Source organism: Lontra canadensis, unplaced genomic scaffold, assembly GCF_010015895.1.
Source record: "Lontra canadensis isolate GAN:19392208 unplaced genomic scaffold, GSC_riverotter_1.0 scaffold25, whole genome shotgun sequence".
Classification (NCBI taxonomy): Eukaryota; Metazoa; Chordata; class Mammalia; order Carnivora; family Mustelidae; genus Lontra; species Lontra canadensis.
The window spans coordinates 4128156-4150254 of NW_022631019.1; the positions used below are offsets into that span (position 1 = coordinate 4128156).

General features: G+C 56.6%; 2 protein-coding genes across 3 annotated transcripts in view; one reads left to right on the forward strand and one right to left on the reverse strand.

Moving 5' to 3' along the window:
• The first annotated feature begins 1366 nt into the window (after window positions 1-1366).
• THAP3 (THAP domain containing 3) lies at window positions 1367-7156 on the forward strand. Of its 2 annotated transcripts, XM_032863295.1 has the most exons (5): window positions 1367-1492; window positions 4011-4203; window positions 5950-6012; window positions 6375-6473; window positions 6643-7156. In XM_032863295.1, the coding sequence occupies exons 1-5, from the start codon at window positions 1419-1421 to the stop codon at window positions 7027-7029; spliced, it is 816 nt and encodes a 271-aa protein (XP_032719186.1). In that variant the 5' UTR covers window positions 1367-1418; the 3' UTR covers window positions 7030-7156. The 2 variants fall into 2 exon arrangements, with proteins under 2 accessions (XP_032719186.1, XP_032719187.1); XM_032863296.1 differs by lacking the exon at window positions 6375-6473.
• Window positions 7157-7883: 727 nt separating this feature from the next.
• The window catches only part of DNAJC11 (DnaJ heat shock protein family (Hsp40) member C11), a 69603-nt gene continuing 55387 nt past the window's right edge, over window positions 7884-22099 (reverse strand). The window contains exons 8-16 of the mRNA XM_032863297.1: window positions 20966-21155; window positions 20294-20379; window positions 19846-19962; window positions 12307-12462; window positions 11201-11270; window positions 10699-10756; window positions 10439-10581; window positions 9727-9856; window positions 7884-9436 (exon numbers count right to left, since the gene is read on the reverse strand). Coding sequence (XP_032719188.1) covers window positions 9411-9436; window positions 9727-9856; window positions 10439-10581; window positions 10699-10756; window positions 11201-11270; window positions 12307-12462; window positions 19846-19962; window positions 20294-20379; window positions 20966-21155 — 976 coding nt within the window. The 3' untranslated portion in view covers window positions 7884-9410. The remainder of the gene's footprint in view (window positions 9437-9726; window positions 9857-10438; window positions 10582-10698; window positions 10757-11200; window positions 11271-12306; window positions 12463-19845; window positions 19963-20293; window positions 20380-20965; window positions 21156-22099) is intronic.

The window sequence follows — 22099 nt, forward strand, 5'->3', positions numbered from 1 at the left end:
TGGAAGGTGCTTGATAGTCATTTCGATCTGTTTCCTCCATTTCCCTTTTGTTCTTTTAACAGATGTATCTATCCCTGTGGGTGGTGTCTAGGAAGTCAGGACACCTTGGTTTTTGTGTTAGCTTGAGCTGGGCAGCTGCAATCAGCTTTATGCAAATTAGGCGTGGCCCATCTAGGGGCTCCTGGTTGGTGGCTAATAAAGTGAGGGGAGGGAAAGCTGTCATCCCAAGAGTAAGCCCCTCTCATTGGCATTGGCCAGGCCAGACACTTAACATCGTTTACATGGTTCTGTGTAATTATAAAGTTTATGTGTATAAAGCGAAGCTGTTTCTGTGAAACTGTATATTTTGTAAATAAATATATTGCTACTTTGAGGTTCATTCCTAGCTTCAGGTGTTTGTTTTCTCTGGGGGAGGACAGTGGTGTCTCTGCTCCCGTCATCAGCTTCCGTCATCAGCTCTCCCAAACCATGATGACATGGAGACTTGGGGCGGTCGAGTCCCAGTCTGGTGTAGCAGGACGAGGAGTGCCCTAGTGAACTCCGCAGGACCAAACCACGGTGCGAACAGACCGGAATGGCCTTCACAGTTGCACCACGCTGTGGGTTAGCTTGAGCCCCCGTGAGTGGTTACCTCTGAGGTTCTGCAAGCCGATTTGCAGCCTCCCAGGGGTGCTCATTTTGCCCCTTTACACTTGGGGGTCCCCATCCCTGTGCTTTTTCTGTCTCTCAGCCGGGTCTGCCCGCCTATAATCTGGATCCATTAAGAGTCAACTAGTACTTCCTTTCAAGCAGCCAAGATCCCCGCATCAACACCTCTTAGAGTCTTGGAAATACTGGCCAGGATGGGCTGCGAGCCCTTCTCCTGTTTTGGGGCGTCCAAGGCTGTTGGGGGGTGTGTCTTCTCTAAGCCAGGAGGCGAGGGCCCTGGGCTTTCGCGAAGAGATGGAGCTCGCACTGGCGGCGGTGTTTGGGGTGTCGGGCCGGGGATGGCTCTGGAAGCACCCCGGAGCCTACCAGACTCGGGCCATGCAGGTCACAGGGAACGCGCGAGGAGGTGACCCGGGAGGAGAGCGGAGGCTGGCCCGCCTCTACCTGCCGGCGGCCCCGCCCCGCCCACAGGCCCGGCCTGGTAGCGTAGGCCCCGCCCCGCCCGCTAGACCCGCCCTGCGGGTCTTCCCGCTCGGGTCCGCAGACCTGGTCTGGTCCCGCAGGCCCCTCCCCGCCTGCAGACCCCGCCCCGCCCGCTGACCCCGCCCTGCCAGTCCAGCTCGGGGCCGCAGGCCCGGCCTGGTCCCGCAGGCCCCGCCCCGCCCCGCCCGCTGGCCCCGCCCCGCCCGTCGACCGGCTCTGGGCCCCGCCCGCCCCGCAGGCTCGCCGCCGCCATCTTTGTTAGGGGCAGCGGGGCCTGGCGTCTGGAGATGCCGAAGTCGTGCGCGGCCAGGCAGTGCTGCAACCGCTACAGCAGCCGCAGGAAGCAGCTCACCTTCCACCGGTGAGGGGCGGGGGCGCCGTGGGGCGCGTGGGCCCGGCTCCCGACCCGCCCGGCCCGGCCGAGCGGCCGTGGACCCCGCCGGAGCCTGAGGCCTGGCGCGCCGGGTGGGGACGTCAGGGCCGCTGCCCGGCCGCCGGGGAGGTCGGAGGGCGTGCAGCCGGGCCCTTCGCGGAGGGGCCCGCGGCCCGGGGACAGGCGAGGTGACCGGCGGCCGGGCGCCGCCTTGGCCGGCCTGGGCGCGTGGGGAGACGGTCGGAGAGGCCGAGCAACCTGCGGAAGGCACACAGCCTCGCCGGCGGGCGGCCCGAGCGGTCACGTGCGGAGGAGGCCGGGGTGAGCCGCCCCTTCCCCAGGCCGCGCCCCGCAGCCCCCAGCCTCCTCGGCAGTTCTGGGACGTGGGCCTGTTCACAGACGCGGCCTGGCACGTGGCAGGTGCCCGGCACGTCCTGGCCGAGTGCATTTCCGAATGAATGAGCGGTGGTGGCGGCCGGCCGTGTGGCTGCCATGCGCTGGTCACCCTGCTTAGCCCTGGCCAGGCGTCCTGTCCGGAAGCAGGGGGGCATGGAGGAGGGAGAACGTTCCGGGCTGTCCGGGGAGTGGGGCCGGCCGCGCCACCTTGGCGGGAGGTTTGGGAGTGTGTCGTCACCTTCCCAGCGCTCCCAGTGTGTCGGCCCTGGTGGGTACCGGGTCCCTGCCCCGGGGAGCCCAGGGTCCAGCCACTGCCCCTTAAGGCACGACCCCCAAGGCCAGCTGCACTCTCTGTGTCCACTGCCCCTCCCATCACCATTTTCCTTCTCAAAGAGTGTTTTCATTGAAGTATAAGACCTGCAGAAAAGCACGCAAGTTCAAAGCCCACAGCCCAGTCCATTCTGCGAAGTGAACACTGGTGACTGCTGTGAATCAGAACAGCACCGGGACCCCGCTGCACCCCCTTCCAGCCCCTTGTCCCCTCTCGTCCCCAAGGGGGACGGGATGCTCCCTTCTGGCAGTCAGAGTGGGGCACTTTGGCCTGTGTTGAACCTGGCATGAGCTTCTTCATGTCTTGTGCCCCCAGCTGTGAGTCACCTGCGTGTCCTTCCTCTGCACCTGCCCTGTCAGTGACTATACCAGAACTGACTTGTTCTACGATTAAGGGGCGTTTGGGCGGCCCTGTGTCTTGGCCATCACAAGCACAGGACTGTGGACCGTGTTGCTGGGGCCAGTCTTCCCGTGCTTGTGTCTCTGTTGGTTTCCGTGGGGCACATCCCAGGAGTGGAGTTGCCTCCCGTTGCCTCTGGAACTCACACCAGCCGGACCCTGGCCCCCGCTACTCCCACAGAGGAGCTCCGCCAAGTCCCCGGTGGCCCGCTCAGCGCTGCTCCCTCCTCATCCGAAGGGACTTCTCTGCAGCGTTTGGCACGGCCAACCACTGACCTCTTGCGACACTCTTTCACTTGGCTTCTAGGGCCCCCTTGACCTCTTCCTCTGTCACAGTGCCCCTCCACGGTCTCCTCTGCCGGATCCTCCTCATTTCCAGCACTAGCCTTGGAACCCTTTGGGGGAGGGCCGTGGCCTTGTACCCTCCCCACCCACACTCACTCTCCATCTCACCTAGGCTTTACCCCCCTTTACACCGGGACGGTCCCCACTCTGACATCTTCTGACTCGTGTCCCCTGCCGCTCCACTTCGGCACTTGGACATGTAAAAGGCATCTCAGGTTTAACAAATAGAACCAAAATTCTGATCCCGCAGAACCGCGTCCCATCTTAACATATGGGACTCCTTCACTCTATTTTGCCGCTCACAGGCAAACCTTATTGCACAGTTTGCAAAATACTTCCAGGTAGGCCTGCTCATGACCCCTCCCCCGACACTCAGGTCCCAGAGCCACTGGGTGCCCTCCTTCCTCTCTCACCTTCTGCCCAGAGCTTCCGGGGACCGCCCACCTGCCCCAGGGCCACCTCCTGAGGTCCTCACCCCTCCTCTTGCTCCCGCCCTCTCAGCCAAACTCCTCTCAGCCAAACCGCCTCTGACAGTGCTCCGACCTGCTGGGCCCTCCTGTCACAGCGCCTTTGCTCTCGCTCTTCCTTCTGAAGCCCACACAGCTCGCTCCCCTGCGTCCTGTGGCCTCTGCTCAAATGTCACTTCTCAGGAGGCCTTACTGACCACTAACTCTTTATTCCTACGCAGCCCATGTCTGTTTGGTTTACTGTTTTCCTGTTCTAGAATGTAGGCTCTGTGAGGGTGGGACTCACTCAACTTACTCCTACTTCCCAGGGCCAGGGGCAGGGCCTGCATGCAGCTGACTCCCCAGGGCACCAGCAGGCTCACCCTGCAAGTATACCTTCAGAAGTAGGTATGCTGTAAACAGGCATGACAGAAGCTTCCAGAAATTGGATGTGCTTTAGCAGAGTGCAGTCACTGAATTCTCCAAGCTGTCCAGTAAAATGCTACGTGGCGTTTTCAGAATGCCTCCAGACTCTGCAGTGCTCACTTGAGCCTTGCGGATTGCTTCCTGTCTCCCTCCTCTGCCCCCAGGTTCCCGTTCAGCCGCCCGGAGCTGCTGAAGGAATGGGTGCTGAACATCGGCCGGGGCAACTTCAAGCCCAAGCAGCACACGGTCATCTGCTCCGAGCACTTCCGACCCGAGTGCTTCAGCGCCTTTGGAAACCGCAAAAACCTGAAGCAGAATGCCGTGCCCACGGTGTTCGCCTTTCAGGACGCCGCGCAGGTGAGCGCAGCGCTGCCTCTGGTGTCCTCGGCTCCAGGCTGCAGGGGTGCAGCTGGCAGTCGGGGTGGGCGTCCGGTTTGCAGGGCTGCAGAGGCCGAGGCTGAGAAGTGCAGGGAGGGCAGCGCCACCAAGCCCCTGGGATTCAGAGCCCAGCTGTCCCACTGGCCATGACCTTTGCTATAGGCCATCACGCCCGGGTGGCTCAGTTGGCTAAGCGTCTGGCTCTTGGCTGATCTGTGCCATGGGATCGAGCTCGCAGACAGTGTCCGTCCAGCTGCTTGGAGGGTTGCAGGGGCCATACGGTGACCGGCCGAGAGAGGCCTATGGTGTGCCAGGTGGGGTGAGAGGCTCTCCTGGGCTGGTGTTGTAGGTGCCAGGGTGGTGGCCTGAGCTAAAGGGAACTGAGGTCGTAAGAGTGGACGGCCTTTGCAGGCCCAGCGGGCTAAGAGGGTGGTGGTAAGTGAGGGCCGAGCTTGCTGAGCCCCAGGTGGAGGGGGGGCCCGGATTCTCTGGGTTTGGCCCTGTGAGTCTGGAGTTGGATTTCCCAGCAGGACTCTGGGGTGGCCGTCGCTCCGTGGGGCGGGATGTGCAGGTTTGGCTCCAGGGAGAGCTCCCAGGCAGCTGGGCCTTGAGGCCATGAGGGGGATTATCTGGAATTTCATAAATCCTGAAGGTGTACTGAGTCCCAGAGTGCGGGTGTCACACTGGGCACCTCTTCGAACCCGGAAGGCAAAGCAGCGGTGGAGCAAACAGCAAGGCCGCCAGGTCCCTGCGCTGCTCGATGGTCCTGGCAGCGAGAGGCAAGGCTGTTACAGGGGTGAGGAAGCGCGGGCGTGGGGGCCCAGCAGGCCCTGCGTCAGGGCACCTGCCCTCCATCTGAACTTTGTGCCCATCTGCTGGGTCGTGGCCTCCCCTCCAGGTCCGGGTTCACAGCCCTTGGAGGAGGGACACTCCCAGTCCTGTCCATCTCCCCCCTGCTGGCCCGCATACCCTTCCTGCTGGCTTTTTCCACTCTGCAGGGCAGGGGGGCCACACTTACATTTGCTCTGGTTCAGCTTCTGTCTTTGCTGGGCCCCTGTGGACAGGGTTTTGTTCCCAGTTTTACTCCCAGTGCCCAGAACATTCTGTTGTCAACACGGAAGGCCTTTTGTTTTCAGTTGACACGTAGTAGACTTAACATGGGATCTGGCCTCTTGACAAAGAGGACTCTGGCCTGAGGCTGCTCCGCAGGGTCTAAAACCTCATCTTCAGCGGGACTGAGACTCTGCCCTCTGAATAGCCCCCTCCTCTATCAGTGCCCGTTGCTAGTGGAGCCTGATGGCTTCTCACACACTTGTGGTGAGATGTGAAGGGGTATTAGTTTAACACCTTGGGGGGCCCAGAGCTAGGGGTGGGGGCTGCTGGTTCCCACCACAAGGTCCTGAGTCAGATGTTCTCTCCAAGGTCTGCCACTCCTTGAGCCAAATTTGAGTCACTTTCTACGTGCCTAGAATGTCAGGCCCAGGGGGGACACACAGGAACCAGGTCCCTGGTTCAACGGCCTCTGACCTGATTTGGGGACAGCTTTGGGGACAGTGAGCTGGTGGGTGGTGATGAGAGCTGAGCCGGGTTCAGAGCACCATCTGGCTGGATCCACGGGGTTGAGCAGTGGGGTGTGGGATGCAAGAGGCCGGGCAGCCAGCAGGTGTTCTCGGGGTGACCTACTGCACCACTGGGGAGCTGCGGACGGTGCTGTGTCTCTTGCAGCTGGTGAGGGAGAGCACGGACCCGGCAGGCGGGGCTGCATATGCAGACGGTCGCAAGGAGGAGGTGAGTGTGCACGGGTGCCCCCGTCAGGACCAAGTCCTTGGCGCAGAAACAGCGCGCAGCTGGGCCGCCCCTGTCCCCCGGCTGGCCTGCCCTGCTTTGTCATGCTTGCCCCCTGAACCGGGGTTTAGGATTCTGTTTTCCTAGAGAAGGGAAAGCAGGGCCTCCCATGCCTCCATCCTGTTTAATACCGGGCAGCCCAGGTTGCTTGGAGGACAGGCTTGGGCCCGGTTTCTGGGGGTCTGATCTCAGGCCTGGGAGGGGAGGCTGTTTCTCGGTTTCTATTGGTGTCTTGGCTGTGGCCCCCGTCGGGAGAGAAGAAAGGATTCCCTGTGGGCTGCCCGCTTCTGCCCTGCTGTCCCCAGGTCATCCCTGAGGTGGGGCGGGCAGAGTGCGGCCTGGGGAGGAGGACGGACAGTGCCCTTGAAGCACCGCCCCCGAATGCTGGCGGCCCCACCGAGCAGGTAAGGCCCCGGGGCCCAAGGCAGCACGGGGCTGGTGGGTCCCTGCACCAAGGGATTCGCTTCAAACATGTTGAAGCAAACTGGTGTCCAGGCCACGAGCGCCATGGCACAGGGCCCCGATAGCAGGAGCACCGGGCTCGGCCTCGCCTGCACGCGCCTCTGTCCCCAGGTCCTGGCGCCGAGACCGCAGGGAACCCCGGCCCCCGGGCAGCCGGCCGGCCCCGTGCAGCCGTCCGATCACAGCTACGCCCTCTTGGACTTAGACGCCCTAAAAAACAAACTCTTCGTGACTCTGAGGGAGAACGAAAAGCTCCGAAAGCGCTTGCGGGCCCAGAGGCTGGCGATCCAGAGGCTGTCGGGTCGCCTGCGGGCCCACAGGCCAGGACAGCTGGGATCCCGGGCCGGGCTGCGGCCAGAGCCAGAGCTGAGCCGCGTGGCCAGGCTTTCCCGTCCGAGCCTCAGGGCTCGGGCCGTGGACCCCGCTGTCCTGCCGCTGACATGTCAGGGGACCGTGAGGCGGGCCAGGCACACCCCCGCCACCTCGGGGGACGTGTAGCCGCATCGGCCGGGACAGGAAGGATCCGTGAGCGCGTGCAACTGGGTCCTTCCGGAGGTGACTGGGGCAGCTGGCTTTTTGGGGAGAGCTGGGCGGGGGTCCTCAACCACAGCGTGGGGTGGCGACCCGGCCAGTGTGGGGTTGCAGCGCATTTCCTTGAGGGGTGGCCGGGCCAGGGAAGGACACGAGAGCGGTTGACAGTGGCGCCCAGGCAGCAGGAGGGATACACTGTCGCCTGGATGGCGGCTCAGAGCGGCGGGGCCCCCTCCCGGCCTGCTGTGAGCGACGGACCGAATAAAGTGTCTTCCTCCGCGGCAGCTCTTCCTCCTTTATTTAAAAACGAGCCCGGGTATCCCGTTTCTCGAGTTTGCTTTCCCAAAAGACCTGCGTTCGTGCCTGTTTTCTCTGACCTCAAGAAACCTGAAGAGGATTTTCACTTTTATGATGAAAGGCGTAAAGCAGAAATAGTGTTTCTTTCGCTGCGGGCTGGCCCCCCCCCCCCCTTCCCTGGGAATGAGACTGGGCAGCGGCTGAGCCTCTGGGTTGCAGCCCGAGTTCACGCAGCCGCTGTGAACGCGTCCTCTGGGGCCCGCGAAACCAGAGGGGGTTGGTTTTGGCTCTGGGGACTCGCAAACAAACCACCTCTGGGAAAACAGGGATCCTAGCCCGGGTCCTCTCCTGACTCCAGCAGAGTCTCGTGTGGAAACTGAACCACGGCGTCGAGCTCAGCCTCCCGGTGAGCACCGTGGTTCCGGGGCGCGGGCTGGAGCGGGGAGGCGGCGTGGGGAGGGCCCTAGCGCTCGCGGGGTCTGCTCTGCCCTGAGCGCGAACGCACAGATGCACCGGACACCGTCCCCGGTTCTCAGGAAAGGTTTATTGTGGTGGGAGCGCCTTCCGTACAGTCTGTTTCAGACAAAATCAAGAGACTTGGTGCCCCAAAGAGCCACTGCCGTGGAGGGAACACACGGCTGCGGCCAGAGCCCGAGAGTTCACGCCACGCTTATTGCACGATTTACATTCAGAGCAGCAGCTCCGAGAGACTTCTTAAAATGGAGATAAACATTACAGAATCGGACGACCTGAACTGTGTTGAAAACTGGAGGGAGGGGGCGTTAGCGATGACTCCGGTACCGCCGCCAGGAGCAAAGCCTGATTTTAGCAAAAGCTGCGGGGGGTGGCGGGCTGGGGGCCTGTCTGAACCACGACCGGCCAGGGCCTCCTGGCTCGTGGGTGACTCAAAGTCAGCAGACTGGGCTGTTTGTTCAGGAGCATCCTGGCTCCTGACATGTTTTGCATCCACAGAGGAGACAAATGAAGGAAAAGGGTCTTGGGAGCAGACACCAGAGGTCCCCCGACGCCCCCCAACACGAGGAAGGAGCCCGGTGGGAGGAGGTTTGGGCGCACGAGAGCCACCTGCCGGCCGCACCTGTGAGAGCAAGCGAGGCACCAGTGGGCCTTGCTCTCCCAGGGCAGGGGGATTTGGCACGTACCTGAGCCAGGGTCCTTTCAGTCCCTGCCCCATGCTTCCCCTGTCCTCAGAGCCTCTCGGTTTCTGGGCTCCAGTGGAGGCGCAGAGGCAGGTCCGACCGAGCCGGGGGGGCGGGCTGCGAGGGACATGGCTTAGCTCACCTCTGCCTTTTGCCGCAAGGACACAGGTGGCTCCTGGGAGGAAGTGACCTGTGACAGGGCTGGGCCCTGGGACCTGAGGGTTCTACCACTTTGTCCCAAGCCACGTGCCAGTGGAATGATTCGAGAAGTTCTGGGAGGAGGACGAAAAAAGACACTAATTTCCAAAACCATTCGTTCTCAGATAAAAAGCAGATTTATAAACCCACACAATCCTCCAGATTCACTGAATAATATTTTAGCAGGAAAAAGCGGTTTTTGGGAAGTTGACCGAACAGACGCACTATTGTTCTGGAGACCTCTGCTCATGAGAACAACTTCCTTCCTTTCCGTTTCGTTTTCCATGCTCAGTGTGGGTTTTAGGAAAAGTAGTTCAGTCCTATGGGTGAGGGCAAGATGTTCCATAAACACCTCAAGACAGACCGGGCGCTACCGGGGGTCGGCAGTCAGCACGTGGGCTCAGGAGCCTAGGGGTCCGGGGCCCAGGGCCCTTCCCTCCAGGGACATGATCCTTGGGAAAAGAGCCACAGGCCGTGCTGCGGGTCTGGTCCAGGTGGGGCTGCCTCAGTCCTACCGACAGCGCCCAAGAAAGCGGGGGTCTGTGTCTCTCCACATAATTGATATAGTACCACCCTCTATAGGAATAATATAAAATAAACACATCTGATGTCTGGGTTTTTTCCCTGCTTCTGAACTTGTAGACTCCTAGGAAAGGGTTTTTTGCAGCCTCTTGTAAATCTGGTTTCTCAAGCGGTTTATCCATCTGTGTCGATCCTGTGAGCTGTGAAAGACAAGACAACGTATCAACACGCAACTGTTTCTGCGCCCCTTTTCCCACTGGCGGAGTTCAGCCGTCCCCTGACCGGAGGCAGAGGACACCAGAGAATCCCACGGTTCCGGAACATACAGGAGTAGCCGGGTCCGCCACCGCCCCTCCTCAGGGCGCCCCACAGGCTCTGAGCAAGTCACTTGCTCCCAGGTGGGTAACCGAGGGAAGGTGGCTGTCACTCGCACTCCATGTCCCTGGTCCCCGTGCTCGGGGCAGGCGGCTGCCAAGAAACAGCTACTCACACTGCTTTGGTATCCTAAGTGCCTCGTTGTCCAGCGCCATGACCTGGTGTAGGACGCCGCGGAACTGGTACAGAACTTTCAGGCTCTTGTCCTCGCCCACGCACGGGTCATAGAAGCCCGGCAGCCCTGCCTGTAACACACACAGTCTGACCCCGCGGCACCCGAGAAAGCGCTCCGAGCCCGGCGCCGCCGCCACGGGAGCTGCACACCGCAGAGCTGAGAACATCAGGAAGTTGCCTGTTTAGTCCTAGGCCCCCCTCGCAGGACAGACCCGTTCTCCCCCACTAGACACCCCTGTCCTCGCAGAAGCCCCGTCAGCGCTCCCAAGAGCGCTCGGTATGTGGCCCGCGCTAATCTATGGTTTGGTTGGCCTTTACCATGCCCAGCGCTGGGCTCCAGCGTGAGCGTCCCAACGAACTACGGATCTCACACTCTTTCTAGAACAAGGCAGAGTAAGGAGACCGTAAGCTCCATGGAGACAGGATGTACGTTTTGTTCGCTGCTCTCCCTGGCACACAGTAGGTGCTCAAAAAATCCTTGCCGAGGGGACGCACAATGTCAACAGCGGTGGCGCAAATGTAACTGGGGCACCGGGCAGCAGGTCACACAGCTGGTGCCGGCGACGTGTGGTTCCACTCCAGCAAAACAGCTGTTCCGGGCACCAGGCCGCCCTGCCCCCCGTAGGCCTCTCGGGTCCGAACCCCGCGGGTACCTTCGACGCCTCTGTGAGGATGAGCTTCGAGTCCTTGACCAGGCACTGCAGGGGCACGGTCACGTCGATCACCTTCACCTTCTCGCTCTTCCTGCTCTTGTCGTTGACGAACTTCCCGTACCAGGCGTTGACGATGATGAGCCCTGAGGACCGGCGCCGTCTGAGCAGGGGCAGGGGTCTCGGCTGGGCACCCCTCGCACTGCCGGACCACAGGAGCCCCCTGCGCCCACCCTGCCCCAAGAGAGGCCAGGCCTTCTCACCCATTCTGGACTCCTCCGCCTCGATAATTCTCCGGACAGATTCCTGCATCAACCGAACCTGCAAAGAACAAGGGGGGGCACCACAGTCAGGTCCTTCCCGGGCCCCACCTCCTGGTTCAGCTGCAGCCCCGTGCCAGGGTGCGTTTTAGACCCTCCTCTGTTCACAAAGAACCCAGGGGTACCCCTGCCTTTCTCCTGGACATTTCTGTTCTGTCACCCAAGAACAGTTCACTGAAAGGGAAGAGAGGAGGACTGGGCCCTCCCGTTCTTAGAAACGCCTCATGATGCCTTTCGAGGCTAACTGGAGCTCATCTTTAGCACCGGGCCTAGAGTTCCCGGTACTGTACCCACGGGGATCGGAAAGATTGAGGTGCCCAGCGAGGCCGGAGGCCCACGTGCGGAGGGCGCCGTGCTCCCCAAGCCCCGCTGGGCGCCGTGCGGCCGGCATGGGGTGAGGGGCCGCCGGCAGGCGTGGTCGGAGTCGCGTCTCCGCAGCACTTACAGCGGCTTCTGCCTCTTGTTTCTTCTGCAGAATGTCAGTGGCTGTGCTTTCCCTTTGCTTTTCCAACTCCCTTAAGCGAGAAAAACACAGGCCACATGTTAGTGCGGAGTGAGGCAACAGAGCCCCGCGCTGGCCCGGCGCCCGGCACACAGCGCGAGCGGCCGCCACGCTCTTGCTTTGGGAGCTTCAGACAATGTTTCCGAGCCAGGCGCAAGCAAATCTGTTCGTTGCAGGCCTCGGCAGAGTCCCATTCTTTTGTCCCTAGATGGCTCCCCCTCCGCCCAGGGACCCTGGCCGAGGCAAACAGCCCCCACCTGAGGGGACTCTCAGCCCGGCAGAGGTGGGAGGAGAGGGTGGGAGCACCGGGGAGGCCACACTCTGGGATTACCAGAGAACACTTGGGCGGGGGGCAATGCTTCCTGCTTTAGGTACAAAATATACTTTCTTCTTATGTAGCCGAGCACTGGGACTCCGGGCAGTGTACGCCTGTCCCGTCAGACCAGCCCGCGCTCCTCCTTCTAGGCCTCAAGCCTCCCGGGGCAGCAGGGCCCCGCACTCCACGGATTCAAACTCGGCGGGGCCCAGGGAGGAGCATCTCTGAGCTCCGCGACCTATTCCGTCGGACGGTGAGGAGTAACGACCGTAAACCACGTGGGACTGCTACGGCCAGAGCTTCCCCGAGAAGCCGCACCATAAAGGAACGTTTCGGTGACTCCAGGACCGCGCTTAAGGCACGCCTGTGTGTCCGAACTCGAGCCCCTGCTGCTGGACTCGGTGCCGGGAAAAGAAACAGTCGGAGAGAGAACAGGGGCCCGTTTCTGTGGTCATGCTGTGTTGTCTGCACAATCTTGGAAACTAGCTCTAGCCCTTTCTGGAAGTAGGAGGGACAAGTGAGGGGGGCCCGCAGCAGGGCCGCTCACGAGCGCAGCTGGCGCCCACCCAGCGCTTACTGCGGGCCGGACGCCGAGCCGGGGCTTCGCGTGTAGGAGTTCATTTTCGCACTGACTCTCTGAGCAGGTTCTATTATAATCATCTCCACCTTAAAGACAAGGAAACTGAGGCACAGAGTTGTGTACTGATGTCCCCGTGACATGCTAGGAACTCACTTCTCTTTCTGAGCCCTGAGGTATGGTTTGATGACCAGACGGTGCAGAGCGAAGTAGACCACAAGCGGCCCCACAGTGGCGTAGAACACGGCGCTGGGAAGCAGCTGGTCCGTCAAGTGAATAGGGAAGAAGTAAGTCTGACTGGCCCTGTTTAACCTGCAAATAAGAATGGAACAGAACACTGCGATGAGTCGGGTTTCCAGGGCAGGGTAGGGGAGGTGTCAGCACGGGAGAACTCTCAGATACAGAGCGCCAGGTACGGCTAGTTTCCAAATTTACACACCTCCCGGTCCCTATTCCCAAGTTTAGCTGCTAGGTCCGACGTCTAGGTCGGATCTTACTACCTGCTAACCTCCTGGTCAAAGCAGGGACTACCCCTTGTCCAAGGTGGCCTTAGAAGACAGAAGTGGGCACCTCCCAGGGTCCTGGCGACGGAGACCTCTCCGCCGTCAATTCATCCATCGAGAAAAGTGCGTGAAGATTTCCAAAGCTGGCAGGTTAAGGAGGTTCTGCTTCTGGTAACGGCCCAGTAGCTCCTGTTGGACCAGTCATCCCACAGGTAGCCACTGTCAACTCAGAGCACAGACAACAAAGACTCCCAGGGTCGGTGGATTCACAGGAGGGCTCAGGGGCCCGGGCGCACAAAGGCACTGGTTTCCTGTTTGTGTCAACGGCTCTGAGCCCGAGGGCAAGTCTTAGCTCCTGCTGCCTCGATGGTAAACACCGGAAAGAAATCTGCAGTCCTAAGAGACTGAAGACCCAGAGCTCAGACTGAGTGGCAGCCATAGCAACTGGGAAGTGGGGGTCCCCCAACAAGGGAAATCAGAGACGGGGAGCCCCAAGTTCTCTGTACAGATGTGGCACAAATCCCCAGCCGATCCCTGGTCTATCGGCAGCCTCGGCTACAGGGGAAATAATTGTGCTACTCTAGCTGCTGCCACACACATCAGTCCCAGGTCACAGTCCGACTCTGGCCAAGTTAATCACCTTTGAAAAGAAAAAATCAACATGTTTTGGGAATCTAGGCACAGTTGGAATACAGACCTCTACACGGTACTAGTCACCATACCCAAGTACAATACAAACGACTCTACATACCTAGATGCACAACAGAGGAAAAAGCTAAGGAGACCAACCCCAGAGGACACAGATACTGGATGGAGCAGAGAAGGGTTTTAGAGCGCCACTTTATGCCCAAGGACTGTATTCGCTGCAGGGGCTTAGCAGCAGACTGGAGGAGATGAGAGCAGTCAGAGAACTTGCGGACACGGCAACAGAAACTATGCAAGCTGAAGAACGAAGAGAAAAGAACTGAGGGCAAATGGGCAGGGCCTCGGAAACTGTCGGAACAATCTTAAGAGGTTTACACTTGAGTAATTAGGGCACCAGAGAGGAGAGAATGGGGCAGGATGAAGATTTGAAGAACTAATGGCCCAAAAGTTCCCAATTTGATGTGGACATAAATTTACAGATGCGAGGGATTTAGCAAACCCCAAGCAGCATAAATACAACAAAAAACACATGGAGGTACGTTGTAGAACAAACTGCTGAGAAAAAAAAAGCTAAAAAAATAAAAACCCTAAACCACAGCAAAACAAAAAGTTAAGTAGCCAGAAAAAAAAAAAAAAGACATCACCCTCAGGGGGATGATGATTCAAATGACCACTGGAGAGGCCAGAAGCCAGCAGAATAACACCGTCAGGCGCTGGAAGCACAAATCTATTAACCCTGAATTCTATATTCGGGGACAATATCCTTCAGAAGAAGAGCAACATCAGAATTGACAAAGAACACTCAAAACGTAAGAAACTGAACAACCCAACAGTAAAACAGACAACAGGTGTGAAGGGAGACTTCACTAACAAAAAAAGATATGGATGGCAAAGAAGCATGTGGAAAGATGTCCACCGCCTGGGCCATCAGGGAGACGCACTTCGGAACCACAGTGGGACACAATCACACGCCGGCCAAAGCAGCTCGAGAGAGCCCGACAGGCATACCAAGGGCTGGCGAGGGTGCAGAGCCACAGGGCTCTCCAGGCTGCTGGTGGAAGAGCAGCTTCGTAACTTCCTACCCAGGGGCACACACACCTCCCATTTGGCTCAGCACGCCTGCTCCGAGGTACTTACCCAAAGAGAAAGGGAAACTTAGGTTCACACAAAACCTCTATGTGAATGTGTACCGGCTTTATCTGTAATCGCTAAAAACTGCCAACAACTGAAATGTCCTTAAACTGAGAAGCAGATAAACTGTGGTGTATCAACACAAGGTAATGCCAAAGAACAAGAAAGAGGGACACACTGCTGACGTGTGCAACTGTATGGCTGTATCTCAAATGCATGATGCTCAAAAATGAAGCATGAAAGCTTCATGCTGTGTGATTCCAATTACGTGACATTCTGAAAAAGGCAAAAATGTAGGGAGTGAAAACAGACCTGTGGCCAAGGGCCCAGGAGACTGTGCAAAGGCCAGGAGGCAATTCTGGGAGACAATGGAAATGTGCTATATCTTGATGATGATGGTGTTCACATGATCGTTGAAACTTATGTCAAAACTTATGTGACTGTCAAAACTCCCAGGACTGTATAATGAGACAGATGAATTTTAATTTATGTAAAGTTTACATCAATAAAGCTTGACCTTAAAAATTACGGCAATGGGGGCTCCTGGGTGGCTCGGTCATTAAGCGTCTGCCTTTGGCTTAGGTCATGATCCCAGGGTCCTGGGATCAAGCTGCTCAGGTTCCCTGCTCAGCAGGAAGTCTGCTTCTCCCTCTCCCACTCTCCCAGCTCATGTTCCCTCTCTTGTTGTCTCTTTGTCAAATAAATAAATAAAATTAAAAAAAAAATTACAGCAATGATAACAGCTTAGTTCTGGGGTAGGAGTGCCCACAATGAAACTATTTTAGATTAATATAATGTAAAATAATAATAAAGTGATGTATCTAGATAAAATATAAATTAATAAAATATAAAAGCAGAATAAAGAAAAAATACAGGTATTTTCTTGGTAAAGAATACTAAGAGGTCATCACTGACAGACCTACACTATAAGAAAAGCTGAAGGGGAAAAAAAAAAAAAAAAGCCGAAGGAAGTTCTTCGGGCCAAAGAAACGAGTATCAGAAGGAAAATCAGATTTTTAGGAAGGAATAAGGAACACTGGAAATGGTTAAAAAAAAAATGGGGGGGCAAACATGACCCCCCTTAATTTATTTAACACAAATGTATGTACAAATATATATATAAACTACTTAAAGCCAGAATTACAACACTCTTGTGGGGACTGTAATGTGTGTAATTACAATGCATATGGCACGCACAGCATAAAGAACAGAGGGAGGGGAGACGGCCCCAGAAATTTTCAAAGTTCTTGAATTTTACATGAAGTGATACGAATGAAGTCTAAGCAGCTGATAAAAGGTTAATGACACGTAATCTCCAGAGCAAACCCTAAGGGAAAAACCCCGCTGCAAAGAGGTACAGCCAAAAAGTCAACAGGTAAATCCAAATGGAATGTTAGAAATATTCATTAAGAGAAGACAGAGGATGGTTAGAAGAACAAGAAACCAGAAGGGAAGAATAGAAGACAGATCATAACAGGCCTAAATCCAACCGTACCAACGATTACATTAAATATTAATGGACTAACAAATGCTCCCATTAAAAAGCAAGAAACTGGATGGATGGATTTATGCTATGAGACACCCTGTGTATGTGGACGTAGACAGGTTAAACGTAAACAGAAAAGGATAAACCACAGACACAGGAAGGACAAGAAGCTGTAGCAGCTGTACGGTGCCTGATAAAGCAGACTTCAAGTCAGAGAGCACTGCCAGAGATGGACTTCACAAAGCCACAACTGGCAAAGGAAGAAACAGAATTCTACACTCTTAGCTGGAACTTTTAACACCGCTTTCTCAGCAACTGACAGAAATCTGGTCTAAATCAATAAACTTGTGGTTTCTGGTGAATGCTGTCCACCACACTGACCTGCTGATATTTACAGAACCAAAGCCCAGCAAGTGTGGAACGCACGTTCTGTTCAAGCACACATGACTGCTGGGTCACTTACGTGACGGGCTATAAAATAAAGAAGTCTCAAAATATTTAAAAAGACTGGAAATATACAGAATATGTTCCCTGACCAAAATGAAATTAAACTGAAATCACTGATCAGATATACAGAAAAGCCCAAATATTCAGAAATTAAGCAATACATTTCCAAAAGTGAAATTAGGAAACAATTTGAATTGAATGACAATGATACAGTAACATATCCAAATTTGTGGGATGGGGTAAAACTTTTTTTTTTTTTTTTTTTAAGATTTTATTTATTTATTTGATAGAGATCACAAGTAGGCAGAGAGGCTGAGCAGAGAGCCCGATGTGGGGCTCGATCCCAGGACCCTGAGATCATGACCTGAGCCAAAGGCAGAGGCTTTAACCCACTGAGCCACCCAGGCGCCCCTAAAACTGGGTTTAAAGCCTTAAGTGTTTATAATATAAAAGAAGAAGGGTTTTAAATTAATAACCTAAGGCTGGGCTTTAAAAATCTAGAAAAGGCAGCAATGTGAAACTGAAGTAGTAGAAAGAAGAAAAAAGATCAGAAATCAATGAAAGAGAAAACAGCTAAATAACGGAGAACATAACAAAGCCAAAGCTGGTTCTTTGAAAGGTTCAGTGCCCCATCCAGACTGGTTAAAAAAAAGGGGGGAAAGAACACAAATGACCAGCATGAGGAGTGAAGGCTGAGGTCATCACCAGACTGCCACAGACAACAGTAAAAGGGTAAGGAAGGGCATATTATGAGCAACTTCATGCCAACAACCTGACAGTCGAAATGGGCAAATTCCTTGAAAAACACAAAATAACAAAGCTGACACAAGATGAAAGAGAAAATTGGAGAAGCCCCATATTTATCAAAGAATCCATTATGAAAAATCCTCCTACAGGGGCACTGGGGGACTCAGTTAAGCCTCGGTCTTTGGCTCAGGTCATGATCCCAGGGTCCTGGGATAGAGCCCCACATCAGGCTCCCTCGCAGCAGGGAGCCGACTTCTCCTTCTCCCTCTGCTCATGGATGCTCTTTTTCTCTGCCAAATAAATAAAATCTGAAAACAAAATCAAAAGACCCTCTATAGAGAAAATTCAGTCTCAACTCATTTCACTGGTGAATTCCACGAAACTTAAAGAATAAACCATTCTTGGGGTGCCTGGGTGGCTCAGTCGGCTGGGCATCCAACTCTTGATTTCGGCGCAGGTCATGACCTCAGGGTCACGGGATGGAGCCTGTGCTGGGCTCTGTGCGCTCGGCGGGGCGTCTGCTTGAGACTCTCTCCTCCCCCTCTGCTCTTGGCCCTGCCTGTGCGTGTACACTCTCTCAAAAAAGAACAAACCATTCGCACAAAATCCTTTCAGAAAAGAGGGGAAGAAGGAATGCTTCCTAAATCATTTTATCAAGCTGCCGTAACTCATCCCCAAATCTGACAAATACATAATAAAGAGAGAAAATTGTAATCTGCATCCCTTATAAACACAGATACAAAGAGCCTTAGTAAGGTATTAATTAGCAAATGAAATCAAGCGCTACATAAAAAGTACTGTATGTCACGATCGAGGGGAGTTTTCCTCAGGAATATAAGGTTGGTTTAACATTCAAAAACCACTGTGATTCACCAAATAAGCAGAACATAAGAGAAAAGTTAGCAAAGTAAGATCATGTGCTTGGGTTTATACAGCGATACAGTCTGGACAGTTCAGCCCGCTGACACGGGAAACCTGAGCAGGAGTGAAGGTGCTTCTTGCCAGGAGAGAGAGTGGCATTCTTGGGATGAGAATTCAATTCAGATTACGTCCTGCAATATCTTCATATGAGAAGTATTTCACAACAGAATCGGAATCAGAAAACCGTGTCTTGTTAGTTGTCCCAATTTGGGAATCCAAGGGATCAGATTGCAGACCATCTGTCGCTCTCTGTGTGTCCTTTACTAAATCTCAGGGGTCTTCAGATCACTGGGAGGAGAGGCCTGGTGCGGTTCTGGTCCTGGTGACCTGCTCTGGCTCTCATCTCCAAACCACAAAGAGGTGTGATCTGCTTCCTCCCTGTCTCTGTATCTCTTCCTCCCTCCTTCTGCCTCTCACAGAGCTCTGTCAAGTGCCAGGCTGCGTTCTAGGCTCCAGGAGTGCAGTACAGAACACAGTGGACACAGTTAAAAGAGCTTCCGACGAGGGCCAGGGAGCTGAACGGATGATCAGAGGGAGACGCACAGTGGAGAACAGACGCGGGAAACGGAAAGGATTTGCCTGCGGGGTGATGAGGGATGCTTCTGGCAGTCAGGTGACTTCTGGGGACTGAGGAACAGCAGGCACACAGTGTGGCCACAGAGTGCGCGCGCTGTTGTCTGGGGCAGCGTGGAGGCCGGGCTGGCTGGAGTGGAGTGAGAAGGGGCAGGTGGGAGGGGATGGTCAGCAGGAAGTGAAGTTCTGGAGGAATCCAGCTTTTGCCCGGGATTGAGAGTCACCGAGGGCTTAAGCAGAGAGCGACAGACACTGACTTATGTTCAGAGGCTCTGCCTGTGTGGAGAGCAGCGTCACGAGGTGGCGAAGGAGAATGGTCGGGAGGCTACCAGTGCAGTCATTCAGAACCGGACCGTGGGAGCAGAGGGGGTGAGGGTCGGTCATGTGCGGGAGATGCTTTCTGAGGACAGCGGAGATGGTTCTGAGGTGCATAAACTTTGGTGTATGGAAAAAGTGACCAAGGCCAACTGCAAGGTTTTGGAACAGACCAGCTGGAAGGCCGGGGCTCTCCTGACCTGCACAGGGAGGCTCTGGGGAGAGCAGATTTGGAAGCATCAGAGTTGCGAGGGGCCATCTGAGAGGCTGGTGGAGATCCAAGCAGCAATGTGTAAGAGGAAGTGGGATACAGGGGCCGGAGGTCTGACAGGCGGGCCTGGCCGGAGCTGTAAGTGTGAGCGCTGTCAGCACAGGAAGGCGCTTCAAGCCAGCAGGCCGGGTGGGGCCACCTGGGGGTGGGGGGCGTCTACTCGGACAAGGACCGGGCCCCACTGTGACGCCACCATACACAGCAACCGGCCAGTGAGGTAACAGAGACGGCACGGAGAGGCGAGAAGGCAGGAAGGCGCGCCACTGGGGCAGGGGAGCAGGGGAGGAGGGTCTGTGCGGATGAGAACGACTGCTAGGGGGCAGGGGGCAAACAGGCGCCGCACACGCCGGGGGTGGCCCGGGATGTGTCACGTGCGCTAGCGGCAGTGGCGAGGTGTGGGTGAGCGGGGCTGGCCCCGGGGTGCTGGGGAAGGGAGTTGCAGTCGGCTGGTGGGTGGTCCCTGACTGCAGAGCCTCAGACCCTTGGGGAACACTGGGCTTCCGGACCCCGGACACTGGCTTACACGCCGAAGACAGAGGCAACCGCATCTTTGAGAACAAAACTACAAAGCCAAGTCTGTTTCATCCTTAACGCTCACCGGGGTGGGCTACAGGCTGCCAGAGGACACTCGGCCAGAAAGACCCAGTTCCACTTACTTGACTTTGAGAGAAACGCCCTGAGGGACTCCGACGCTGACCGCCGCGCCGAGGACGCTGTGCCTGGAGATCTTGCGCTCGGCCCCGTACTCGACCACCGTCCCGAAGAAGCCCGCCCTGGGGGGAGCGCGAGGCCTGAGCACGCGGGGCCCCGCAGCTCTCCATCTCTCGCGGTCCCCGTGGGCAGCTGTCACCCAGAACACAGGCCGGGGCCCCCTTCCTGCCCTCGGCCCCCACCGCCCCAGGAGTGGATGAGGACGGACACCCTCAGTGCCCGGGCAGAGCGAAGTCAGCCCAGCCGCAGTGCGGCCCTTCTGTCAGCCCACGGCCTCCCGCAGGAACGCTCGAGAAACGTCACAGAAACGGCGGGCGTCTTGCGGCCACGGCCCCACCGTCGGACCCCCCTCCGCAAGGTGCACAAAGTGGAGAGCAACCCGCCGGGACTTACTTCAGTGACCCTTTCACGCGGGTCTGGTCATCGTCCTGGAATTTGTGCTGATAGCTGATCAGTGCAAAGGAGTGAGGGATCCCAAGCTGGGGACACAGGGGGAGAAGGGAAGGCACGGCTAGTGGCTGAGGTGCCGTGTCCCACCCGCTGCTGAGCGCCCATCACGGGCAGACCTCTCGGGCCGGGGCCCCACCCTGTGTGCGAACACTTACTAGGGGCCAATATTTAACACCTGGGGGAATTCACGTAAAAACCCACTTTCCTGGCTGCTCACAGAAACAGAACATTCTATGGCCAGGGGCCTGGGTTCTGACACCCCAGCCAGCGGTGGGTGCTGGGGAGCAGCTGCCTTTTGAGGTGCGGGGCCCCTCACACCCTGTGTCCCTGCCCACCATGGTGGCACATGACAGAGCACATGACTCCGCTCTGGGCTTACTCACCACCCCAGGCTCTCTCCCACCCTGATTCTGAGGGCTCCTACTAGATGTGAAAGGGCCACTTGGCTTGGGGTAACAGGAACACAGCTTCCCTGGAAGCCTGAGGACGGTGTCTCAGCAGCCCTGAGCGCTCGTGCATGGGACAGCCCCCTGCGGGCCCCACGGCGCTGAGATCCGGGGAGGGTGGCTCCGGTGAGGGATGTCAGGGACACACGAGGGAGCAGCTCTTCCTCACCTGCAGGGCCACAGTGAAGTGGCTGGTCTTGGTGTCCCGGACGATGCTCGTGTTCATGGCCGACTGGATCCCCCACCGCCACTGCAGGTAGCCCACCGTGTTCTTGTCCAGGTTCCGGGCTAGGACGGTGGTGAGGCCAGGCCGGATGCCACGAGACGAAAACTGCAGAGCACAGTTTGTCGTCACAAAGCTGGGGACACACACACACAGAAACGGTCCTGGATGACACCCGGTTCTCAGCTCCTCTTGGCCCCTTCCTCTCTGCCACGCTAAGACCCAGCTCACTCTGCCTTCCCTGAAGCCCCGAGCCGGCGCCCCACAAGGAAAACAGGACACGGAGCCTCTCTCCGTGAGACGGATCGAGAGAGGGCCTTGCTGCCATCTTCCTAGTGCCTCTCCCTGCTCATGTTCATGGCCCACCATCCCATTCCACCTTGAGCTATGACCAAAGAGGCACCCGAATGTCTGTTACCGAAAACCACTAGGTCCAACCCTACTGCAGGTCAGAACCGCCTGGGGTGGGGCGCAGGCCGCACACTGGCAGCACGCGGCTGATCTAAAAAACGCTGATGCTGGGCTCCCGCCCCGGAGTTCCGACATACAGGCTTGGAGTGTTCAAAGCTTGCCAGGTGATTCTGACGTGTGGCAAAGCGGGAGGACCCCTGACCCAGAGACCACCCCAGACCAATTATGTCAGAGTTGGGGGGGGGGCATCAGTAGCTTCCTCAGGACTGCCCATGGCCCTGCACTTGAAAGCTCGTACAGTGAAGCGCTTGCCCGGAAAGGCATCTGAAGTTTGTTTCCAAGACAGTCAGCCCCATCTTCTGGTTAAAAAGGGGTATTTCATGTCAACGACAAAGGAATTCACACCACTTTACCCAAAGCGTTAAAAGGTGAGCAAACAGCCAAATGTTCACCAGATCGCCAAAGTCTGATTTCCTTCTCTCTTTCCTAAGCTCGGGGGGTGCCACTTTTGCCATTAAGTAATGACAAACGAGAGAGCACTGATGGCGATGCTCTTGCAAACTTCAGCAGCTCCCCACGAATTAAGAACTTTGTCCTCCCCACCACGGGGCCCCCAACCCAAATGTTCCCTCATTTCTCTCAAGTCACCCCGGGTGCCAGCTGTGTTTT